At 41.3% G+C, this 22,829-nt stretch overlaps 1 protein-coding gene across 1 annotated transcript in view; it reads left to right on the top strand.

Moving 5' to 3' along the window:
• Window positions 1-22,829, top strand: part of LOC127008684 (neuronal acetylcholine receptor subunit alpha-10-like) — a 110,968-nt gene that overhangs the window by 65,277 nt on the left and 22,862 nt on the right. Inside the window, exons 3-7 of the mRNA XM_050881003.1 lie at window positions 1,847-1,992; window positions 4,688-4,842; window positions 7,521-7,704; window positions 9,909-10,125; window positions 15,438-15,572. Coding sequence (XP_050736960.1) covers window positions 1,847-1,992; window positions 4,688-4,842; window positions 7,521-7,704; window positions 9,909-10,125; window positions 15,438-15,572 — 837 coding nt within the window. The remainder of the gene's footprint in view (window positions 1-1,846; window positions 1,993-4,687; window positions 4,843-7,520; window positions 7,705-9,908; window positions 10,126-15,437; window positions 15,573-22,829) is intronic.

Below are 22,829 nucleotides of genomic sequence, written 5' to 3'. Positions count from 1 at the left end.
TCTCTTCCTTCCTTATAGTACCAGAACACCTTTACCTATCTGTTGTTACTGGATATTCTCTCTCTCTCTCTCTCTCTCTCTCTCTCTCTCTCTCTCTCTCTCTCTCTCTCTCTCTCTCTCTCTCTCTCTCTCTCTCTCTCTCTCTCTCTCTCTCTCTCTCTCTCTCTCTCTCTCTCTCTCCTTGTTTACCTTCTTTTCTTTCTCTTTCTCTTCCCTTTACGTAATACTGACCTTTTCCTCATCCTTCTCCTTTTACCTTCTCCTTCTCTATCTTTTTTTTCTCTCCCTTATCCTCCTCCTCCTCCTACTACTACTACTACTACTACCATTACTACTACTACTACTACTACTTCTGCTTCTATTTCTGCCAACACAATCTTTTCTATTTCCTTCCCGCTTCTCATAGTAATTCTTGAGTCTTCATATCTTAATGGTTGTCCTTATTTTTTGTCTTAACGCTCTCCTATGTCTTCTTTTCCGAACACTGCCGCTTTATTTTCCTTCTCGTTTTCCACAGTAAATGTTCTTCCTTTAGTAATGGTGGTCGTTCCTTTGCTCTCACTGTCATTGCAGCCTCATCCCTGCCATCTCTTTTGTCACAAGCTTCCTACCTACCTCTTGTATTTCCGACCGTTCCTCCCTAACACTGCTTCCATGGTGATTCTTATTTCCTCTGTATTTTTGGGAGTGACAATGATTCTTCTACCATTGCTAACGCCTGTCCCTCTCATTTTCTTGTTTCCAGAGTGATTCTTATTTCCTTTGTATTATTGGGAGTGATAATGATTCTTCTACCATTGCTAACGTCTGTCTCTCTCATTTTCTTGTTTCCAGAGTGATTCTTATTTCCTTTGTATTATTGGAAGTGACAATGATTCTTCTAACATTGCTAACGTCTGTCTCTCTCATTTTCTTGTTTCCATAGTGATTCTTATTTCCTTTGTATTATTGGGAGTGATAATGATTCTTCTCCCATTGCTAACGTCTGTCTCTCTCATTTTCTTGTTTCCAGAGTGATTCTTATTTTCTTTCTATTATTTAGAGTAACAATAATTCTTCTACCATTGTTAACGCCTGTCCCTTTCATTTTCTAGTTACTCCTTCGTGCACTACTAATACTTCTTTCACTCATTCTCTCCCTCCTAATACCAACATATCTGCTTGTATTATTAACTTCTGCTTTTACCACGCTCTCTTTTTTTAATTACTAACGCCTCATCACCTCTACTTCCTTTTAATTTTCTTGTTCTTCTTCTGTTAACACTCCAACGTACACTACTAATATTTCCTCCACTCATTGTCTCCCTTCTAACACCAACACACCTGCTTGCACTATTAACTTCTGCTTTTACCACGCTTTCTTTTTTAATTACTAACGCCTCTATTACCTCCACTAACACTTTTGCCTCTCCCATTTTCCTTATCCTCTATTACTAACAATCATACTACTACCACTGCTAACACTGATGCTTCTTTCGTTCTCTTTTCTATTATTAAAAGAACTCTACTGCAACCGCTTCCAATATTCCTGTTCCATTTTCTTTCTTTCTTTCTGGTATTTCTGCCGACGTTAACACACTTTTTTTAATTTTTTTTTTACATCAAAGGATACGGCTCAAGGGCAACAAAAAGAGTATAAAAAAAGCCCACTACTCGCCGCTCCCACAAAGGTCAATTTTCTTTACTGTTATTATACATTAGTGCCCCTTCTTCCCTTACTGCACCTCCCCTCCTTACCCTTATCAGATATTAGCACCCCTTCTTCCCTTACTAACACCTCCCTCTTTACCACTAACATATATTTGCACCGAAGTATTACTAACTCTGCTTCTTCTCCTCCCCGCAGTGGTGGTGGTGGCGGGCGACGAGCAGGAGTATCGGCTCACGCGCTACCTCATGGCGAACTACGATCCCTCCGTCAGGCCCGCCAGGAACTCCTCCCAGGCGCTCTCCGTGGTCTTCGGCGTCGCCCTGCACAGTATCATTGACGTGGTGGGTACAGACGCGCCTCGGTGTGATAGCTAGATTACAGACTTGAGAACAGGGGACGCTTACTTCATCCTTGGTCTTTCATATTAATCATGTGTTTATGTATTCTTTCCCTTGTATTACTGTCAGACCTCAGCCACAGCCGCTACCAACATTTCTTACTGGCACTACTAACACATTTGCTTTTCCCCTGCTCTCTTATTTACTAACACGTTTACTCTTATCACTATTAAAATTGCGTCCTCTCCCATCTCTCTTCCATTACCAACACTTGTACTACCTCTAAGACTCCTGCTTCCCCTATCCCCTATTCATTTACTAACACCCATTACCATTTCCAAAACGAGCTAGATTAATGAAGTTTTTACAAGTACATGACAAGCTTAATACGTTGTTAGTCTCATGTGTTTTCAGTGTGTGTGTGTGTGTGTGTGTGTGTGTGTGTGTGTGTGTGTGTATGCTTGAGGTGCACATGCTATATTTCCAAGTACAGGGCAGACTTATTACATTACTGGGACTTTTGTGTTAGTCATGTTGTTGTGCATGCTGCAGATACACATACTTGGCAGCGAAAACGGTTGGTGTTTTTCGCGTAAACGATCGGAATTTTAGTGGAAACGGTCGATGTTTTCCTGGAAACGGTTGGGATGTCCGTGAAAACGATTGGGGTTCTCGCGAAAATAATTGGGGTTTTAGTGGAAATTATCTTTTTGGGGGGGAGGGGAAATAATTTGAACTTCGGTAAAAATGATCGGGGTTTTCGCTTCAAACGATCATGTTATTGGCGAAACCGGTCGGGGGCTTTCGCAGATATGATCGAAATTTTTGTAGCAACGGTCGGCGTATTCAGATTGGCGCACACTCACATCCCAAACCTACTGACCGTGGAATACATGACACGAATGAGTATAAATAAATAAATAAATAGATAAATTAATGGTCAGCATGGTACACACAATCCAAACAGAAGACCATTCCTACCACATCGAAATCACTCACTCACTAACGCACTGGAAAAGGGTGCACACGATAGATTTAGATTTATAGTTTAGGGGAGTGTTTTTTGTTTGAACGTTGATGTATTCAGTTTTCAAGGGCATGTGGTGTTTGGTGTGCCTGCTTCCTCTGTTTTTTTTTTTTTTTTTTTCGGTGGTGGATGGGGTGTTGGTGTGGGGAGGGGGGAAGAGGGCAAGAGGCGGCATCCCTTATCAATTTTTTCTACTTTTTATTTGCGTGGAAAGTTAATTGTTTTTTGGGAAGGGGAGTTGCTCTGTTTTATTAACTTTTGCCGGGGTGTTGTTTTACGGGGTTTGTTTTTCTTATATTTTTGGCGGGCGTGTTTGGTTTTGAGGGGAGCGGCTTCGGCCCTTTTTTTTTTTCTTTCGCGTTTTTCTTCGCGTGTATTTTTCTGAGGGCTTTGTCATTACCTTTTTCGTTCATGGCGTGAGGAAGGGTGTGTGTGTGTGTGTGTGTGTGTGTGTGTGTGTGTGTGTGTGTGTGTGTGTTTAAGCGATATTTCAAGGCTTTATTATCATGGAGAAGATGGTGTTTTTTTCCTCTTTTCTTTCAATATATATTTTTTCTGGCATTTGTGTAATTCCCGTATAATAATAATAATAATAATAATAATAATAATAATAATAATAATAATAATAATAATAATAATAATAATAATAATAATAATAATAATAATAATAATGGAATTCTCTTTTCTTCTGCTCTCCTTTCTATTTTCTTCGTCTTTTCTTTTCCTTTCCTCTCCTTTTCCTTCTCCTCCTCTCTTCCTCTCCTCCTCCTTTTTCTCTCTTTCTCGTCTTTGTGTCTTCTTCTTCTTCTCTCCCTTGTCCTTCTTCCTTCTTCTTCTTCTTCTCTTCCTCGTCCTTCTTTCTAATTCTTCTCCTCTCCATCGTCCTTTTTTCTTTTTCCTCTTCTCTCCCTTGTCCTTCTTCCTTCTTTTTCCTCTTCTCTCCCTTGTCCTTCTTCCTCCTTCTTCTTCTTCTTCTCTTCCTCGTCCTTCTTTCTAATTCTTCTCCTCTCCCTCGTTCTTTCTTCTTCCTCTTCTCTCTCTCGTTCTTCTCCGTCCCTTCTGTCACTTCTCTTCTACCTGCCTATCCACTATCATCACCTCTTCCCTACATTTTCTTCTCCATCACCTCCTCCTACTCTTCCTCCTCCTCCTCCTCCTCTTCCTCCTCCTCCTCCTCCTCCTCCTCCTGTTCGTCTTTCATCACCACATCCAACCCTTTCATCATTACCTCCAACACCGCCACTGTCTCATTACCAACCTCTCCTCCTCCTCCTCCTCCTTCTCCTCCTCGTCCTCCTCCTTTTCCTCCTCGTTCCTTCCACCTTTTTTCTTTTCCTCATTCTCATTTCCATTCTCCTTATACTCTTTTCAATCCTTTTCTCCTAAATTATCCTCTTCTTTTACTTCTACTTCTTTTCCCTCTTTTTCTTCTTCTCTTCTTCCTCCTTATCGTTTCCTTCTCCACCTGTCTTTATTCCTCTTTCTCATTATGTGCCTCTTCATTGCTATCTTTTTCATCTTCTATGCGTCCTTGTCTTATTTTTCTTCTCCTTATCCTTCTCTCGTTATCTCCTTCTCATTCCTCCTCTTTATATTCAACTTGTACGTGCTCTTTTCTTCTTCTTTTACCCTCTTTTCTCCTCCTCCTCCTCCTCCTCCTCCCCCCCGCAGGACGAGAAGAACCAGATCCTCACTACCAACTGCTGGCTGACGCAGGTGTGGAGCGACGCGCACCTCACCTGGAACGCCTCGGACTTCGGGGGTATCCAGGTGATCCGCGTGCCCTTCCAGCGGGTGTGGAAGCCTGACATCATCCTCTACAACAAGTAAGGAGGGGGGGGGGGAATGTATGTGTCTATAACTGTATGAATTCGTGGATAGTTGTATGAATCTCACCTCAGTCTATGTAACGAGAGTGTTTGTATGTATGTATGTATGAATGGATGTATGAATGTATGAATGGATGGATGGATGAATGGATGGATGGATGAATGGATGAATGGATGAATGAATGAATGGGTGTAGAGAATCTTGATCTCATCCTATACCACAAGTGAGGGGATGGAATGTGTGTGGAAGATAGTGTGTGTCTGTCTGTTTGTCTGTTTGTATGTATGTATGGATGGATGGATGGATGGATGGATGGAAGGATGTATGGATGGATGGATGGATGGATGGATGAGTAGAAACCTGACCTCATCCTCTATGAAACAAATGAAGAGAAAATATTTGAGGTGTGTGAATGTTTGTATGAGTATATAAATTTGGATATACGAGGTTCCCAAAGGTGTGTGATTCTTAGCAAGGACGAAGTGTATGCATGAAGGAGTGTTTATGAATGTGTTCGTCTGTATGTGTGTGTTTGAAAGACGAGTCGGTGTGTGTAAGAAGCGTTTTATTATTACAAGGCAGTGAAGCATGAAGGCGTGGGAAGGCGTTAGCGTGTGTGTGTGTGTGTGTGTGTGTGTGTGTGTGTGTGTGTGTGTGTGTGTGTGTGTGTGTGTGTGTGTACAGAGTGGGTTCTTCAGCGTGAAAGCCGGATGTCATCTTATATAGCGTGAGTGTGTGATTTTTTTTGTGTGTGTTGGTGGTAATAACAATTGACAAGAAGGAAGAGGAGGAGGAGGAGGAAGAGAGGAAGAAGAGAGGAGAGAGGAAGAAGAGAGAGAGAGAGAGAGAGAGAGAGAGAGAGATCTTCCATGTTCCATTTTAGTATTCTGAAAATTCTGTCAAAACACCTAACAATTTTCCACTAACAAGAACACACACACACACACACACACACACTATGAACCATCTCTTCCTCCTTCATTTTCCTTTTTCTGCTTCTCCTCCTCCTCCTCCTCCTCCTCCTCCTCCTCCTCTTCAGCAAGGCGACACTTTCTCAGCTTCACACAACCACCAGTTCGCACCTCCTCACCTCTTCTCCAACACGTCATCTTCAGCTCTCCACTAACGCCTCCTCTCCTCCTTCCTTTATGCTCCTTTCCTTCATCTCCCCTGCAGTACCTTCGTCTTATCACCTTGCTTCACACCTGTCTCATTAACGCCTCCTTAAGACTCTATTCTCAGCTCCGCCTTGACTTGAGTTCCCCGTCGACGATATACCTCATCAATTTTTTTATTTTTTTTTATTTTTTCACTCCTGTCAACACCTGTATTACTTTTTATTTCTTTACCTGTTCACCTCAGTCTTAAGAACTCTCTTTTTCTGTTTGTCTATGGTCCAAAGTATCAAACTCTTCGAAGGCTCAGTCCATCTGTTTCAGAGGGCTTTCATAGAAGTTAGTGCGGTTCCCGTGGGTGGTTCACTGAGCCTGGCGGTAGTTTTGTAAGATTTCCGAGTCTATCATTCACTCTTCTCAATTTCGTCTTTCCTCTTTACACTATTCTCGTAATACTTAACAGATTCCTCTTTACACTTCCAATGTTTCTTCACTATAATTTTCAAACGTAATTTTCAGTCTATCATTCACTCTTTCTTGATTCATTCCTCTTTCCTCTTTACACTTCTCTCGTAACACTTTCCTTTTAATTACGGATCCCACTTTACACTTCCATCCTTCTCTCTCTCTCTCTGTCTCTCCGTCTTTCTCTTTACGATTTCCCTCCATTGTTCCTTCCCTCCTCTCCCTCTAATCGTTTCCTGCCCCTCCCCACATCCCTGACATATCACCTTTATTCTTGCTCTCTTAAATATTTTTGTCCACATCATCACCACTCCCTCTCCCTCTCTGTCTCTCTCCCTTGAGTTTGCACTTCACCACCACCACCACCACCACCGCCACCGCCACTACCACCAACAGCACGATCTCCACCTTTTCCCGTCAGCAGTTTCATCACCAGTTTATCACCGCATCACATCATCACCTCCTACCTGTCATCACAAAAGCTATTCCCTCTTCATCACCTCCTCCTCCTTCTTCATGTCACCATCAGCATATTCCTCCACAAACTACCACCATCACCACCACCACTACATTACCACACCACATAACCAGCCCCGTATTCACCACCCTCCATACTCTGCCCCACACACAGCCACATGTTGTAGCAGATAGTCACCCCTACAAACACGCGCTCTCCTCCCGGTGACTAAAAAGAAAATGAGTGCTACAGTACAGACTGTAATTTTCGCCATTTTGTCTCCTGTGCCACCAAAGCATTTTCATTGTCGCGTCCGTGTCTTGTTGCGTCTTCATTGTTTGTCTTTCTTGTCACTCGTTTATCTTCAACTGTCTGTCCTCGTCCTCCTACGGTCCTCTTTTACATATTGTTCCACACTTACACCAACACTTCAATGTCACTTACACTACACAACATTCACATAAACGCATACACACAAACACCTTTTCTATGTGTTGTGTTTGTCTTAATGACGGATATTGACTTTTCTCTATCCGTGAACCAATTAGCAGTAGAACACTCACTAAACACCAACAATATCACTACCTCACCGGCTCACCCTCTTAACACCTCTCTCCCTTTCCCCCTCCCCCACTAGCGCGGACGCCCAGTACTCCGCGGCCACCATCAACACCAACGTGATCGTCACCTCGAGCGGGGAGGTGACGTGGCTGTCTCACGGCATCTACCGCTCCTCCTGCGACATGAACGTGGAGTACTTCCCCTTCGACGTCCAGTCCTGCAAGATGATGTGGGCGTCCTGGACCTACGACGGATACCAGGTGTGTGGGGAGGATGTGGAGGAGAGAGGGGGGATAGGTAGGTGTGTGGGTGGAGGAATGGGTGGAAGTGGCTGGGTGGACAGATGTGTGTGTGTGTGTGGAAGGCATGGGGGAGTCGTGGGTGGGGGGGATGAGTGTGGGGATAGGGAGGTGTGTGTGGGGTGAAGTGGTGGAAGTGGGGACATAGACAGGTGTGTGTGAGGGGGGAAAGGAGTGGGGTTAGGCAGGTTTGTGTGTGTGTGTGTGTGTGTGTGTGTGTGTGTGTGTGTTAGGTAGGTGGTAGTGGACGTGTGTGTGTGTGTGTGTGTGTGTGTGTGTGTAGCTATTTTATACCTTCCATCTTTTTTCCATCCTTCGATCTTTTTTTTTACCAGTTCTTCCATTCTTTTACCATTTCATTAACATATGTTTATCCTCTGACAGCATTTTTCTTTATTTCTTTTTCCCTTTTCCTTTTCTTTCTTCACTTTTTCACCTCCATAATACTTCCCTGTCACCTCTCATCTCCCTTTTATGGCTCTTTATTAATTTTACCTCATTATTCTTTCTCGTCTCTCATGTTTCCTCTTCATTAAGCCTCTATTTTGCTTCCGTTATTTTTTCTGTATTTTCTTTATGGTTTCTTTTATTCTCTTTCTCTTAGTCTGTCTGTTTCTCTGTCTATCTCTCTCATTTTTCTCTATCTCTCACTTTCCCCTCCCGTCATTGTTTTATCCGTTTCTTTCTTGCTCTCTTTCGCTAACGTGATTTTTTGCTCTTTTTTTTTATGTCTCTGGTTAGCACTCTTTGTTCTCTCCTGCTGTCGCTTGCCGCTCGTTCTTTTGTGTAATACTTTTTTCTGTTCTTTTTATTTTTCATCCTCAAACTACTTTTTCCCTCGTGGCCTCCGTATCACTTCACTGCCAAAGGTAAAGAAACACGCTGCGCAATTTTCTCGAGTCCGTTGCTCTTCCTATCAACCGTTGACCTTTCCTAATTTCCTCTCTCGCCTGTTTCCTTCTTTATCCTCTTATGGTATTTCTCTCTCTTTCCTCTTAGTCCTCTCGTCTGAATCTTTTTGTCTCCCCGGGTAGCATTCTTTGTTGTCCTCTGCTGTCTTTTTCTTCTGGTAACACTTTTATGTAATGCTTCTATTCCTTTATTTTCTATCCTCAAAGTTTTTTTTTCTCGTGGTGCCAAAGTAAAAATTAAACACTTCCACTATTTTTGATCTGGTATTTATCCTATCCTTTGCTAATTTCCTCTCTCGTCTTTCTCCTCATTTATCCTCTTATGTTATCTCTCTCTCATTCCTCTCATCCTCTTGTCTGAATCTTTTCCTGGTGACCCGTGACCTTTATTTCTGCCTGTGTCTTGTTTTCCCTTTCTCCCTCCCTCCTCTGCTTGGTTCCTTCTCTTTCTCTTTTCCTTTGTCACCACCACGTTCACATTCCTCTTTCCTCTCGTGTTCTCCTCTCTCAGCCAGAACTCCTTCCTTCATCTTTTACCCTAATCAGCTGCTATGTCTCTCTCTTTGTCTCTCGTGTCTGTGTCTCTGTCTCTCTGTCTGTCTGTCTTCCTTCCTCTTTGCCGCTCGAGTCTTTCCTTTTTCCACTACCTCTGTCACTCACACATTTCCTCACTTTCCTGTTTCTTCCACATGTTTTTTTGCCCTCAGTTTCTCTTTCTTTTTCTGTCTTTCTCCCATTTTCCCACTTAGCTTTTGTTCATCACTCGCAATTACTCATTTACTCATTCATTTAATTTGTCAGTCAGTCAGGCAGTCAGTAAGTCATTCACCAACTCAATAAATCAATCAAATCAGTCATTCATTAGTCATTCATTACGTCAATTATTTCATCTTTCACTCACTAAATCACTCACCTGCTCATTTACTCGCCAGATTATTCCCGCACTCACTCCTCTACTCATGCCAATCACTCATTCCTTTCATCTCTTCTCCCCTTCCTTCCTTCCAACTTCTCTCCCTCTCCGCCTCACTCCTACGCAGCGTTGCATTTTCGTAGTTTCTGACCGATAACTATAGCAAAAACAAACAAACTAACATCAATAAATAGGAGTTTTAACGCTAACTTCAATTTTCTGTCGTGATTTGGGTAGGTACGAGAGTTTGAGGCTTAAAAGTAATAAAGACGATGTGGTGAATACGATAATCTGGCAACGCTGCTCTCACCCTCCACCTCCTCGCCCCTTTGTGTTCCCAGCTGGACCTGATGAAGCAGATGGACGCGGGCGACATGTCCAACTACCAGAGTAACGGGGAGTTTGACCTGGTGGAGTTCACGGCCGCCAAGAACATCACCTACTACTCGTGCTGCCCAGAACCCTACCCGGACATTACCTTCACCATCAAGCTACGCCGCCGACCCATGTTCTACGTGTTCAACCTCATCCTGCCCTGCGTCCTCATCAACGGCATAGGTAAAGGGGGACAGGTGTTAAAGTAGTGGGGGGCTTGCTTACCTGTGTTTTGATTAGTAGTATAGTTAATGGTAAGGAGTTCTATGTAGTCAACCTCATCCTGCCCTGCGTCCTCATCAACGGCACAGGTAAAGGGGTGATAAAGGGAAAGGGCTTGCTTACCTGTGTTTTGATTAGTAGTATTGGTGATGATAAGGAGTTCCCCGTAGCCTACCTCATCCTGCCGTGCGCGCTCATCAACGGCATAGGTAAAGGGGGACAGGTGTCGTAGTTTAGTTGTAAAGGTCTTATAAACATTACAGGTGAGATGTCCTTCACCTTATCATCTTATCTTTCTCATTAAAAGCGTCGGTGAGATGTTAGGTATCCGTCCTCATTTGCTTCATAGTCACCTGCTCTTGTCATTACCCTAATTGTCCCGTCAGGTGTGTCTTGCGTTTCACTTAATCACCGTCATTACCTCTCCCTTCGTTAATGGTACAGGTGAGTGACACGTGTCCGCCTCCTTCCTTTTCTTCGCGCTGCGGTACATTTGTCTTCACCTCATGCGTGTCTCGTTCTTTGCTTTCTCACGTTTATGCCCTTTTTCTCATTAGTGGCGCTCCTGGTGTCCTCCCTCGCTTGTCTTCTCTCTTTTTTTATATATTTTTTGGTACCTCTGTCTTCCTCTCATTGATTTATTTTTTCTTTCTCTTTCTATCTTTCAGACTTACTTTCTTTCATTATTCATTTATTTCCACTTTCGGAGTGTCACCTTTGCGGGTTTGCTTTTTTGTTTGGGGGTGGGGGTGGGGCGGTTGGCACTGAATGGAGAGGGGTTTTCAATGTTCATCTTTACCTGTGTGTTGAGTTGATTAATTTACATAAGTCAAGTCAGGTGGTAAGGTTCTGTTGGTGTCACTTTCATCCCGTTGCCATAGAAAGGTTAGGTGTTGTTATGCTCACACCTTTACTTCTTTTTTTTTTACTGCAAAGGAAACAGCTCAAGGGCAAAAAAAAAAAAAAAAAAAAAAGGAAACAATAATATAAAAAAAGTTCGCTAATCGTTGCACTTGCTAAAAAGGGTTCGGAGGAGTGGCCGAGAGAGGTCAATTCCGGGAGGAGATTAATTCTATGTATTCTTTCTTAACTGTTCTATTATTTTTCCACATTTCGTATTTGTTTATTTCCAGTTGACTTGCGGTTTATTTTTATTTTATTTCATTCATCTATTTAGCATCTCGTTATTCAGTCTTGGTTCTGTTCGAGGCGTCACTCTCATTCTTTACCGTCAAAATAAGATCACCTGTTCTGTTTTCACCTTCTCTCGTGTTAATTAATAGATACAGGTAACGCGGTAAGTTTATTTTTGTTAACAGGCGTGACTTTTATCCTTTGGTATGTAAAAAATAATAATCCAGCTCATTTCTGTTCACACCTTTACCTGCTTCGATTAATTACCGTATAGGCAGTGAGTTAAGGTTCTGTTCCAGGCGTCATTTTTATCCTTTGATGTGAAAAAAAAAAATCCCAGTATACAAAAAAAAAAAAAAAAAAAAAAATCTAGCTCATTTCTCTTCACACCTTTACCTGCTTGGATTAATTATAGCATAGGCAGTGAGTTAAAGGTCTGTCCCAGGCGTCATTTTTATCCTTTGATGTAAAAAGCAACAACAAAAAAAAACAATAACTTCCGGCTCAATCCTGTCCCCACCTTTGCTTTCCCTCGCGCGCACCTGTTCCCTCATTAGCAGCCAGGTGCGAATCAAGGTGCAGCTCCTACGCGTTATCCAGGTGCCTCCAGCCTTTGATTCCTTGCAGAGTTTCGAGCTCAATAATAACGTGTTCTGTTAATGCGTTGGCGAGATTCAGTTTTTCTTGCATTTGTTTTTGTTGTCGTTCATATTTGTTGTTGTTTGTTTCGTGTTTTTGCTTGTTTTTGTTGTTGTTTTTCTGTATTTTGTGTTGGTTTGTTTCCTTTTGACTTGCGCCTTATTTTTTTTTTGTTGATTTATTGTATTTTCTATTTATTATTTTTTTCTGTATTTTATTTGATCGTCTTCCTTTGTCTTTCGCTTCCTTTTTTATTATTTCATTTATATATTCATTGATTTCTTTTTTCTTACTCTCGATCTCTTTTTTTCTTTATTTGCCTATTTCTTTCTTTATTTATTTTATCTCTCTTTCCCTCCTCTGACTTCTGCTTTCTTTTATAGTATTTCATTTATGTACTCATTGATTTCTTTTTTATTTCTCTTTCTCTCTTTTCCTTTTTTTCTTTCTTTCTTTCTTTCTTTCTTTCTTTCTTTCTTTCTTTCTTTCTTTCTTTGTCTCTCCTTTACTGTGACCTCTGCTTCCTTTGTTTTATTATTTCATTTATATATTCATTGGTTTCTTTATTCTTTCTCTCTTTGTCGTTCTTTATTATTTATTTCTTTATTCATTTATTTATTTCTCTCTTTCTCTCCTTCCTTCCTTATTCTATCCTTTCGTCCTTTCATAGTTCTCCCTTTCTTCTCCCTTTTTCTAACCTCTTTCTTTCTTCCTTTATCATATTCATACCCTTTTATCGTTCAGTCAGATGTGTTCATAGTTTACCGTATTCGTCCTTCCTTAACACCAGGTGGGTCATTAAAAACAGGAACATTACATAACCTTCATAGCTATAAGGCAACATTAAAAGCTTAGTGTTATATTATTAGTGTCCATAATACGGTAAGTTTTTAGCGGTAGTCATGTTTAGTAAAGTTAATAGGCTATTCTCATGTTCTTTAAATTAGTTTATGGAATAATACTTTGACGTTAATCTCCTTACCATTTCGTTATTATGTACAGGTGTGTGTGTGTGTGTGTGTGTGTGTGTGTGTGTGTGTGTGTGTGTGTGTGTGTGTGTGAACAGTGTGCCATTTCTCTATTTCTCTCTCTGAATTATTAAAGGAATGAAAATGTAAATAAAACGAGGAAGAAGAGCGACAAAATAAAGTATAAATGAAGCAGAAAATAAAAGGAGAGAAGATAAATAAAAAAGAAAAAGAATAGAGGTGAAATGGAAGAAAGGAAGGAGGGAGGAGAGGAAGATAAAAAAGGAGGAAGGAAGAATGGAGAAGTCAAGAAAGAGAGGAAGGAGGCGGGAGAGGGAAAGAATGAAGGTGGAGAGAAAGAGACAGAGGGAAGGAAGGAGGGAGAGAGGGAGGGAAGGAGGGGAGGGAACGAGCAGGCTAACCGCATAACACAGACTCATAAGCAGTTAACACGGTGAATATAACCCTTCTCTCTCTCTCTCTCTCTCTCTCTCTCTCTCTCTCTCTCTCTCTCTCTCTCTAACCTTTTTCCTTTCTTCTCTCATCCTCTCTCTCCTCTCTTCCTCTTCTCTTCCTTTCTCCCTCTCTTTCTCTCTTCTCTCCTTCTCTCTCTGTCTTTTCTTCCTCCTCTCCTTCTCCCACTGTCGCTTAATCACCCTCTTCCTCTTCCCCTTTCCTCCTTAAGAGTCCAACTTTTTTCTATTTCATCCCTTCCTCTTCTTTTTCTTCTTTCTTTTCGTCCTCTTCTTGTATTTCCATCCCTTCCTTCCTTCTCTGTTTTTTGCTTTCTCCTTCTTCTGCTTCGGGGAGGAAAGGGAGAGAAACATGATGGAAGAAAGGAAACGAAGGAGGAGGGGCAGAGAAAGGAAGGAGAGAAGGAGGGAATGGAGGAAGGACAGATGTAGGAAAGGAGAACAAAAGCAAAGGATGGTAGGTATGGAAGGGAAGGAAGAGGGAACAAAGGATGGAGGGAAGGAGTGAAGGAAAGGAGAGAAGGAAGGAGGGAAGGAAAAAAGAAACAGAATGACCAAGTAAAACATAATCGTAAAGACTTGACACCAGCTCTCTCTCTCTCTCTCTCTCTCTCTCTCTCTCTCTCTCTCTCTCTCTCTCTCTCTCTCTCTCTCTCTCTCTCTCTCTCTCTCTCTCTCTCTCTCTCTCTCTCTCACACACACACACACACACACACACAGACACACTTCCATTCTTGTCCTGGCGATAGTCCAGCGAGAGAGAGAGAGAGAGAGAATTAAGACGGTTTTGCCTACCGGTTGTGTGAAGGAAAAGTGGGACTCGTATGAAAAAAAAAAGCAAAAAAAAAAAAAAAAGCTAATTCTCTTTCGTTTTGAGAGAGAGAACAATGATGATGTGTTTTTAATTCCTCTTACTTTTCATACCCCATTCTTCCTCCTCCTTCTCCTCCTCCTCCTCCTCCTCCTCCTCCTCCTGGTCATCCTCGTCTTCATATTCTCCTTCTTTCCTCCTCTTATCCTTCTCTTCCTTCACACGTTCTTCTTTACTCCTTTCTTTCATTTTTTTCCATTAATCTTTCTTTTCCTCCCTTCTTAATATTTCACCCTCTTTTTTTCTTCTAATTTCCAACTCTCTTTTGTCTCTCCTCTTCCTTCCTTCGTCACTTTTCCTCACTCTCTCCTCTCTTCTTACTTCCTCATCCGTCATTTTTTCCTTCCCTCTTCTATCCCTTGACCTCCTTTACCTTCTGCTTTTGTTTTTCCCTCTGATCCTCATCCGGGTCTGTTTTAATATTGTTTTTTTCCTTCCCTCGTTTCCTTCCTTCTTTTTCTTCTTTTCCTCCTCTCCCGACCGCCAACGCCACGACCTCCACTTTTTCTCATTTTTCGTCCTCTTTCTCCTGCTCTTCCTCCTCTTCCTCATCCTCCTAAATCATCTTGCAACACTTCCTTCCTCTTACTATCAACCTCTTCTCGTCTTTTCTCATCCTTCGAACCCTTCTGCCATCACCTCCTCCTCCTCCTCCTCCTCCTCCTCCTCGTCCTTGTCCTCGTCCTCCTTCTCCTTCTTCTCCTTTTCGTCCTTGTCCTTTTCCTCGTCTTCTTTCTTATCCCTTAAACCTTTCTGCCAACACCTCCTCCTCCTCCTCCTCCTCCTCCTCCTCGTCGTCCTTCTCCTCCTCTTCCTCCTCGTCCTTGTCCTCGTCCTCCTTCTCCTTCTCCTTTTCGTCCTTGTTCTCTGCCTCGTCCTCTTCCTCATCCCTCAAACCTTTCTGCCAACATCTCCTCCTCCTCCTCCTCCTCCTCCTCCTCCTCGTCCTTGTCCTCGTCCTCCTTCTCCTTCTCCTTTTCGTCCTTGTTCTCTTCCTCGTCCTCTTCCTCATCCCTCAAACCTTTCTGCCAACATCTCCTCCTCCTCCTCCTCCTCCTCCTTCCCCTCCTCCTCCTCGTCCTTGTCCTCGTCCTCCTTCTCCTTCTCCTTTTCGTCCTTGTTCTCTTCCTCGTCCTCTTCCTCATCCCTCAAACCTTTCTGCCAACATCTCCTCCTCCTCCCCCGCAGCCCTGCTAGTGTTCTACGTCCCCAGTGAGTCGGGCGAGAAGGTCACGTTGGGCATCTCGGCGCTGCTCTCCATGACCGTCTTCCTCATGACCATCAGGGAGTCGCTGCCGCCCACCGAGAAGACGCCCCTCATTAGTAAGTGTGTGACCTTGACCTGACCTTTGACCCTTGACCTTTGACGTTTGACCTGTTAGTTAGTTAATTTATTGCCCTCATTAATAAGTATGTGACCTTGACCTGAACTTTGACCCTTGACGTTTGACCTGTTAGTTAGTTAATTTATTGCCCTCATTAGTAAGTGTGTGACCTTGACCTGACCTCTGACCTTTGACGTTTGACCTGTTAGTTAGTTAGTTAATCTATTGCCCCTTACTTTACTTAATTACCCTTAGATTAAAGACCCTTGACGCTTGACCTCCTCCTCTTGACTTTGACCTGACTCTTGATTTGTGACTCTAGATGTCCTGTGTTTGCTTGTTTGATTGTGACCTTGACCTCACCTCTCAATCTTGACCCTTAACTTGACCTCCTCCTCTTGACTTTGACATGACCCTTGACTGTGACCCAAGATAGGTTGTGTTTGTGTGTGTGTGTTTGTGTGACCCTTGAACTTTGACCACTTTGACAATTATTGACCTCATTCTTGATCCTTGATTTTAAATAGCTTGTGTTTGTGTACGTGAGTGTGCGTGTGGGTGACCAAAAATCGGGTGACCAAATTTTCAGCATTTGGTCACCTGAGAATTTGGTCACCTCAGCATTTGGTCACCTCAGAATTTGGTCACCTCAGCATTTGGTCACCTCAGAATTTGGTCACCTCAGCATTTGGTCACCTCAGAATTTGGTCACCTCAGCATTTGGTCACCTCAGCATTTGGTTACCTCAGCATTTGGTCACCTCAGCATTTGGTCACCTCAGTTTTGGTCACCTCAGAATTTGGTCACCTCAGAATTTGGTCACCTCAGCATTTGGTCACCTCAGCATTTGGTCACCTCAGTTTTGGTCACCTCAGAATTTGGTCACCTCAGAATTTGGTCACCTCAGAATTTGGTCACCTCAGCATTTGGTCACCTCAGCATTTGGTCACCTCAGCATTTGGTCACCTCAGAATTTGGTCACCTCAGCATTTGGTCACCTCAAAATTTGGTCCCCTCAGAATTTGGTCACCTCAAAATTTACTCACTAAAAATTTACGTCAACTCGATATTTCCTCAACCCAAAATTTCCTTCCCATAAATTTTCCTCACCTTCTTATTGGTCAGTTAGCGAACAAGAATAGAACCATAATATTTCTTAGCAACTGGATAATCCCTTGAAAAAACAAAACAAAAAGGGGAGGGAGAAGAAGAAGCAAAAAGACAATAAAGAAAAAGAAAGAAGGAAAAGACGAGGAGTACCAGAAACAACAACAACAAAAAAAATTCCTATTTCTTACCTTTTACCATCTTGTTATGTATTTGAGGTCAGGTGTTTCCCACGTAATTGCCTGGACTTGACGTTACCTGCTTTTTTTCCTCACCTTGGTCGTGCCAGCCGCGGGTGTGAGCTTAAAGGGGGAAAAGAGCTAAGCCGCGGTTGATACGTTTGCTTTAAAATATTGCAATCATATTTCTTTTTATGTTGTGTTCATTTTTTCTTTCGATCGTGGATGTGAGTGTGAGTTTTTTTTCTGCTTCGTTTTCTGTCATTGATTGTACGACTTTTTTCTATGATTTTTTAGCAATAATTTTTTACGATACCATTTTTGCTATTACTATTACTACTAATACTACTACTACTACTACTACTACTACTACTATTACTACTACTACTTACATATCTACCTACCTACCTACAAACCTACTTTCAAACTACTTACCTACATAAATACATACATAAATCCACGCATACAAACATACACGTACAGATATACATACATACATAACACACATACCCAAACATTCACCTTCATACATTCACACACTCATACATAATACATACATACATACATAAACACAAAAATACAAATATAAACAGCGTCTTTCAAGTTAAAATGCCGTGCCCGCCTCCTGCCTCCATGCATTCCGCCTCACAAACTCCCGCCATCCGTCACCTCCGTCGCCCCCTCCGTTCCCATTCCTGGTTGGCTTCCCGGCGCTGCATTCCCGGCGTCTCCCTCTGGCTCGTTAGGGTGCGAATAACTGTTAGAATTTGATAGTAAGGAGCAAGTTTAGTGGTGGTGATGATGGTGATGTTGATGGTAATGACGACGGTTGTGGTGATAGTAATTTAATAATGATAATGACATAAAGGAGATGATGATAATGACGATGATTGTGATGATAGTAATGTAATAATGATAATGACGTAAAAGGGAGGGAGAAGAAGAAGCAAAATGAGAATAGAGGAAGAGCAAGAGAAGAAGAAGAAGCAGAAGAACAAGAAGAAGAAGAAGAAAGCAAAGAAGGAAGCAGATAAGAAAGCAAATAAGAAAATGAGAAAAAGAAGAAGAAGAAATCAGAGAGAAGAAAAAATAGGAGGATGAAGGAAAACAACAACAACAACAACAACAACAACAACAACAAAAGCAAAAAACAATTACGAAAACAACAACAACCGTACCCATAATAACACCATCTCCTACAACAACAACAACAACAACAACAACAACATTAAAAGAGCAACATAAGGAGGCAAACCGACGCACTGCACCACAACACAAAGCAACACAAGCTCCATCTCCCCGCAACACACATAAAACACTAAGAGAGAGAGAGAGAGAGAGAGAGAACTTAACGGTCCATGAAAGTCAAGCCTTGGCCACACCACAACAAGTCTTGCCCGCGAAAAACTGACCAATTTGAGGCTTTAGTTATGTTCTCATTTCCCTTTGGTCTCTTCCTCCTCCTCCTCCTCCTCCTCTTCCTCTTCGCTCTCCTCCTCGTCTTCGTCATCCGTTTTCTTCGTCTCGTCCTCTTTCTCGTTTTCTTTCTCGTATTGTTTTTGTTTTTCTTCGTCTTTTTGTTTTGTTTTCTTCTTATTTTTCTTTTTCTTTTCTTTTTCTTGTTCTCGTTTCCTTTTTCTTTTTCGTCTTCTTATTTTTCATCATCTTTTACTTCTTCCTCTTCCTCCTCCTTTCCTCTCCTCCTCCTTCTCCTTCGTTTTCTCTTCTCTTCTCTTACCTTTTTTAATCTTTTTACAACAATTTATTTCTCTTAGTTTTAAAATCCTTTCACGCTTTTGTACGTTCCCTTTACAAGCTTAATTCTTACATAATGAGTCCCATCTTTTATTCATTTCCACTTAATTCATTTTTATCACACATTTCATTTGGTCTCCATTTGGCTTGATTAACTTTCTTTACATCTTTAATATTTTGTGCTGTTTTTTTTATCATAACCCTATTTTATCTTTACTACCTACGTTATCTTTTTCTCTGTTACTATGGTATCGGGGAACCTTTAAATCTCCTTGTGTGTAGAGGGCGCCACTTAGCTGCTTATGTTGTCTGGACCTGTCGACTTAGCTGCATAAAAAGAGAATAGTAAATACGGTGGCGCCCTCCACTTTGAACAGGCTTTTAAAGTCACCCAGATTATCCTCACCTTTTTTCTCTTTTTTTTCTGGATTAAAATTGCTCGTGCATAATGGTATTCTTTTCTGTATATATATTTTTCCCGTCACATGTTTATATATTTACATTTTTTTTCTTAGAAGTTATTTTAATTCGGCATTTCAATAGTTTTCTCTTTTTAAGCCTCCGATAATGTGTGTTTTTCTTCATCATTTTGCTTTTCGTTCGTTCCTCTCATGAAAATTAATGTCCTGCGTAATCCCTTCACCTCCCGTTCATTTCGGCGCCAATAATTACCAATGCATAATTCAATAATCACTATACCAGTCTATCAATACCGTTCATTTACTCTATCGGTATTCCATTTTCGCTTTCATCAGGTTTATTCAGTCGCTTCTCCTTCCGTCGTTTTTAATAGTCTTGCCTTCAATAAGCTCTCGGTAAGGTTTTCTGCATACTCTTTTTTTGTTTTTAATTATTCCAGCCGTCTTTCGTTAATGTAGGTTGTGGTGATTCTTTCGTAAAACTCTCTATGTGTTTTGGGTAATCTCTTTTGTCTAACGTTTCTTTAGATTTTCCTCTTTTTCCTAAACCCTAAATTTTCCTCTATTTTGCCAACCTGTTTTCCCTTTTTCTAACCTCGATTTTCCTCTTCATTAACCTTTTTTTTTCATTTTCTAAACCTTAAATTTTCTCTTCACAATTTTTTTTTTCATAGACCTTAAAATTTTCCTCTTTCTACTTTTTCTAAACTTCAAATTTTAGTTTTTTTTTCTTTTCTTAAACCTTAAATTTTCCTCCTCTTTCTCCTTTTCCTAAACCTAAATTTACTTTGACACTTTTTTCCATTTTCTAAACCCTAAATTTTCCTCTTTTTCGTATGGTGTGTCTGCGTAATCCCTTCGCTCGTTGTTCATCTGTTTTTATCGTTGCGCCCTTTTATAAACCCTTCGTGACGAGTTGCGTAATGCCTTCACGTATCGTATTCATTGACCCCTTCACTTCCCTTTCATAAGTTTCATCGGCTTTCCGTTTACCTCTTTTCGTGTGTTTTTAATCCATTCACCGTTCGTTCATTTTCATAGTCCTCTTTTCCGTTAAACCCTTCGCTTCCTGTTCATTTGTTTCACCGACTCTCAGTTATCTATACATCCATTCAGTTTTCCTATATTTCATCAGTTCTTCCTTCCATTAAACCCTCTGTTCCGTGTTCCATGTCGTTCCCTCACCATCTATTCCTTTGTTTCATCAATTTTCACATGTTTTCTTTTATCCATCCTCTCTCGTTCATTTCATCAGTCTTTAAAAACCTCACTCCAGTCATCTCTGTAATTCCTTCATCTTTCGTTCCTTTGTTTCATCTGCTCTTTTGTTTTCTTTCATCCATTCTCCTTTTCTTCATTTTATCACTATTCCTCTTCCTTTAAACCCTCTGTACTCTGTCCTGTATAATTCCTTCACCATCCCTTTATCTCCTTTCATATATTTTCTTTTTATGTCCATTCATTTTTCGTTCATTTCGCCACTCCTCTCTTCCTCTAAACACTCTGTATTCTGCCATATACAATCCCTTCACCATCCCCTTCATCTATTTTCACTTGATTTATTTTTTAACTATTCACTTTTCGTTCATGTTATCAATCCTCTTCCTTTCCTTCTCTTTCGTAAACACACTCTCTGGTATATGTATCTCCATCATCCGTTCACTTGTTTTCATTGCCTTTCACGAGTATTTCTTTTTTAACCATTCACCTTTCGTTCATTTCAATACCTCTCGCTTCCGTTAAACCCTCTATATAATTCCTTCACCATCCATGCCTTTGTTTCATCGGCTTTCACATTCTTTTTTTTCATCCGTTCATTCGGTTTCGTTCATTCTATCACTCCTCTCTTCCTTTAAAGCCTGTGTACTGTGCTGGGTCCCGTCACCTGCCCTTTACTTTCCCGCTGTTCCCTGCACACTCTCCGTTCACGCGCGGGGCTCAGTCCAGGACGCGCCGGCAGCTCGCTCTCAGTAATTCCGGGTTATGTTGCGGACCTGCTGTGTGGGTTGATCCCTTGCCCGGTGTTCTCTGGCCTTTGCGTTCCATTGACCGGCGTGTGGAAGTGTTGCATGATTCTGCTTTGTTGTGTTGCGTTAGTGTTTTGTTTTGCTTGCTTTTGTGTTCATTGCGGATACATGTGTTTCATTTCGTAGTTGTTTGTTTTGTGTCTGTTGTTGCATGTGTTAGTGTTTTCCATGTTTTTACTGTCTAATATTTTTTCTCTTACTCATCTCAACTCATCTCATCTAATCTAATCCCATCTCATCTCATGTCCACTCGTCTCTTATTTTCAAAGGAGCAGCGCCTAGCGGACTTTTATTTTCTTTTTCCCTTGAGCTGCCTCCTTAACTCCAAGAAAAATACATTCTCTCTGCGTTTGAAATGTTGGAATGTTTCAGCGAAGTTTGTGTTATTATTTTTGTTTTTCTTGTTTTCTGTATTCTCTTTTTAGCGTTGAATGTGTGAGCGAGGTGTTGCGTTATTTTGTCTTTTTTTTTCTCTTCCTTTTCCTTTACTTATTTCTCTATCTCCTTCTTTTTTAATCTTTCTTTCCTTCGTTTCTTCTTTTTTTTGTCTCTTTTTTCTACTTTCATTCCTTCTCATTCTTCCTCTTTCTTTTTTCTTCCTTATTTTCTTTCTCATTTTCTTTTTCTGTTTTTCTTCCTTTCATTCTATTCCTTTTTCCTCCTTCCTTTATCTCTTACTGTCTTTCCTTCTCTTTTAGTGTTGAATATGTAAGTGAAGTGTTGCGTAGTCATTTTACCCTCCTTTTTCAACTCACAGCGAATATGTTCTTTTATTCATCAATTTATTTACATTTTCGTTGCGAGGAACATCAAATGCCACCTCCGCTTTGTGCCCGCGGAGTACATTGGCCTTCAACACGGCTCTGGCGCAGCAACCTCGAGGATTAGTAACAAAAGAGCGTTTCAGACAATCACGGCACAAAGACTGGGCAAGACTCACCGGTCCGCCGCCACCATTGGAAATAAATATAAACAAATGGTTGAACAAATGAACAGAGCCACACTGAGCTGGAAAAAGTGGTAAAACGTAACGCAAGGCTTCACTAACATATGCAGCACTAAAAATAGAAAAAAAAAGGTGATATATTGTTTACCTGTATATGCAAAACAGTTCACCGTCACCTGTGGAATTATATACACAAGTGGATGAAGGAAAGAGTACAACCACAGGGAGATGGAGGAAAGAATACAACCACAGGGAAATGGAGGAAAGAATACAACCACAGGGAGATGGAGGAAATAATACAACCACAGGGAGATGGAGGAAAGAATACAACCACAGGGAGATGGAGGAAAGAATACAACCACAGGGAGATGGAGGAAAGAATACAACCACAGGGAGATGGAGGAAAGAATACAACCACAGGAGATGGAAAGAATACAACCACAGGGAGATGGAGGAAAGAATACAACCACAGGGAGATGGAGGAAAGAATACAACCACAGGGAGATGGAGGAAATAATACAACCACAGGGAGATGGAGGAAAGAATACAACCACAGGGAGATGGAGGAAAGAATACAACCACAGGGAGATGGAGGAAAGAATACAACCACAGGGAGATGGAAAAAAGAAAAGAAACATATCGCAAGACTTCATTAACACATTCAACACTTAAAAAAATAATAAATAAAGGAATCGAGCCCCAGTGCGTTGGTAGAAAAGAGATAAAACACACCGCAAGACTTCACTAGCGCATGCAACACTAATAGAAGAAAAAGAAGGTGATGTTTTTTTTCCTAGACATTTAAACCAATTCATAATCACA

This window comes from Eriocheir sinensis, chromosome 38 (assembly GCF_024679095.1).
Source record: "Eriocheir sinensis breed Jianghai 21 chromosome 38, ASM2467909v1, whole genome shotgun sequence".
NCBI classification, from domain to species: domain Eukaryota; kingdom Metazoa; phylum Arthropoda; class Malacostraca; order Decapoda; family Varunidae; genus Eriocheir; species Eriocheir sinensis.
The sequence above is the reverse complement of the archived record's forward strand: the minus strand, read 5'-3'. Positions and strand labels throughout refer to the sequence as shown.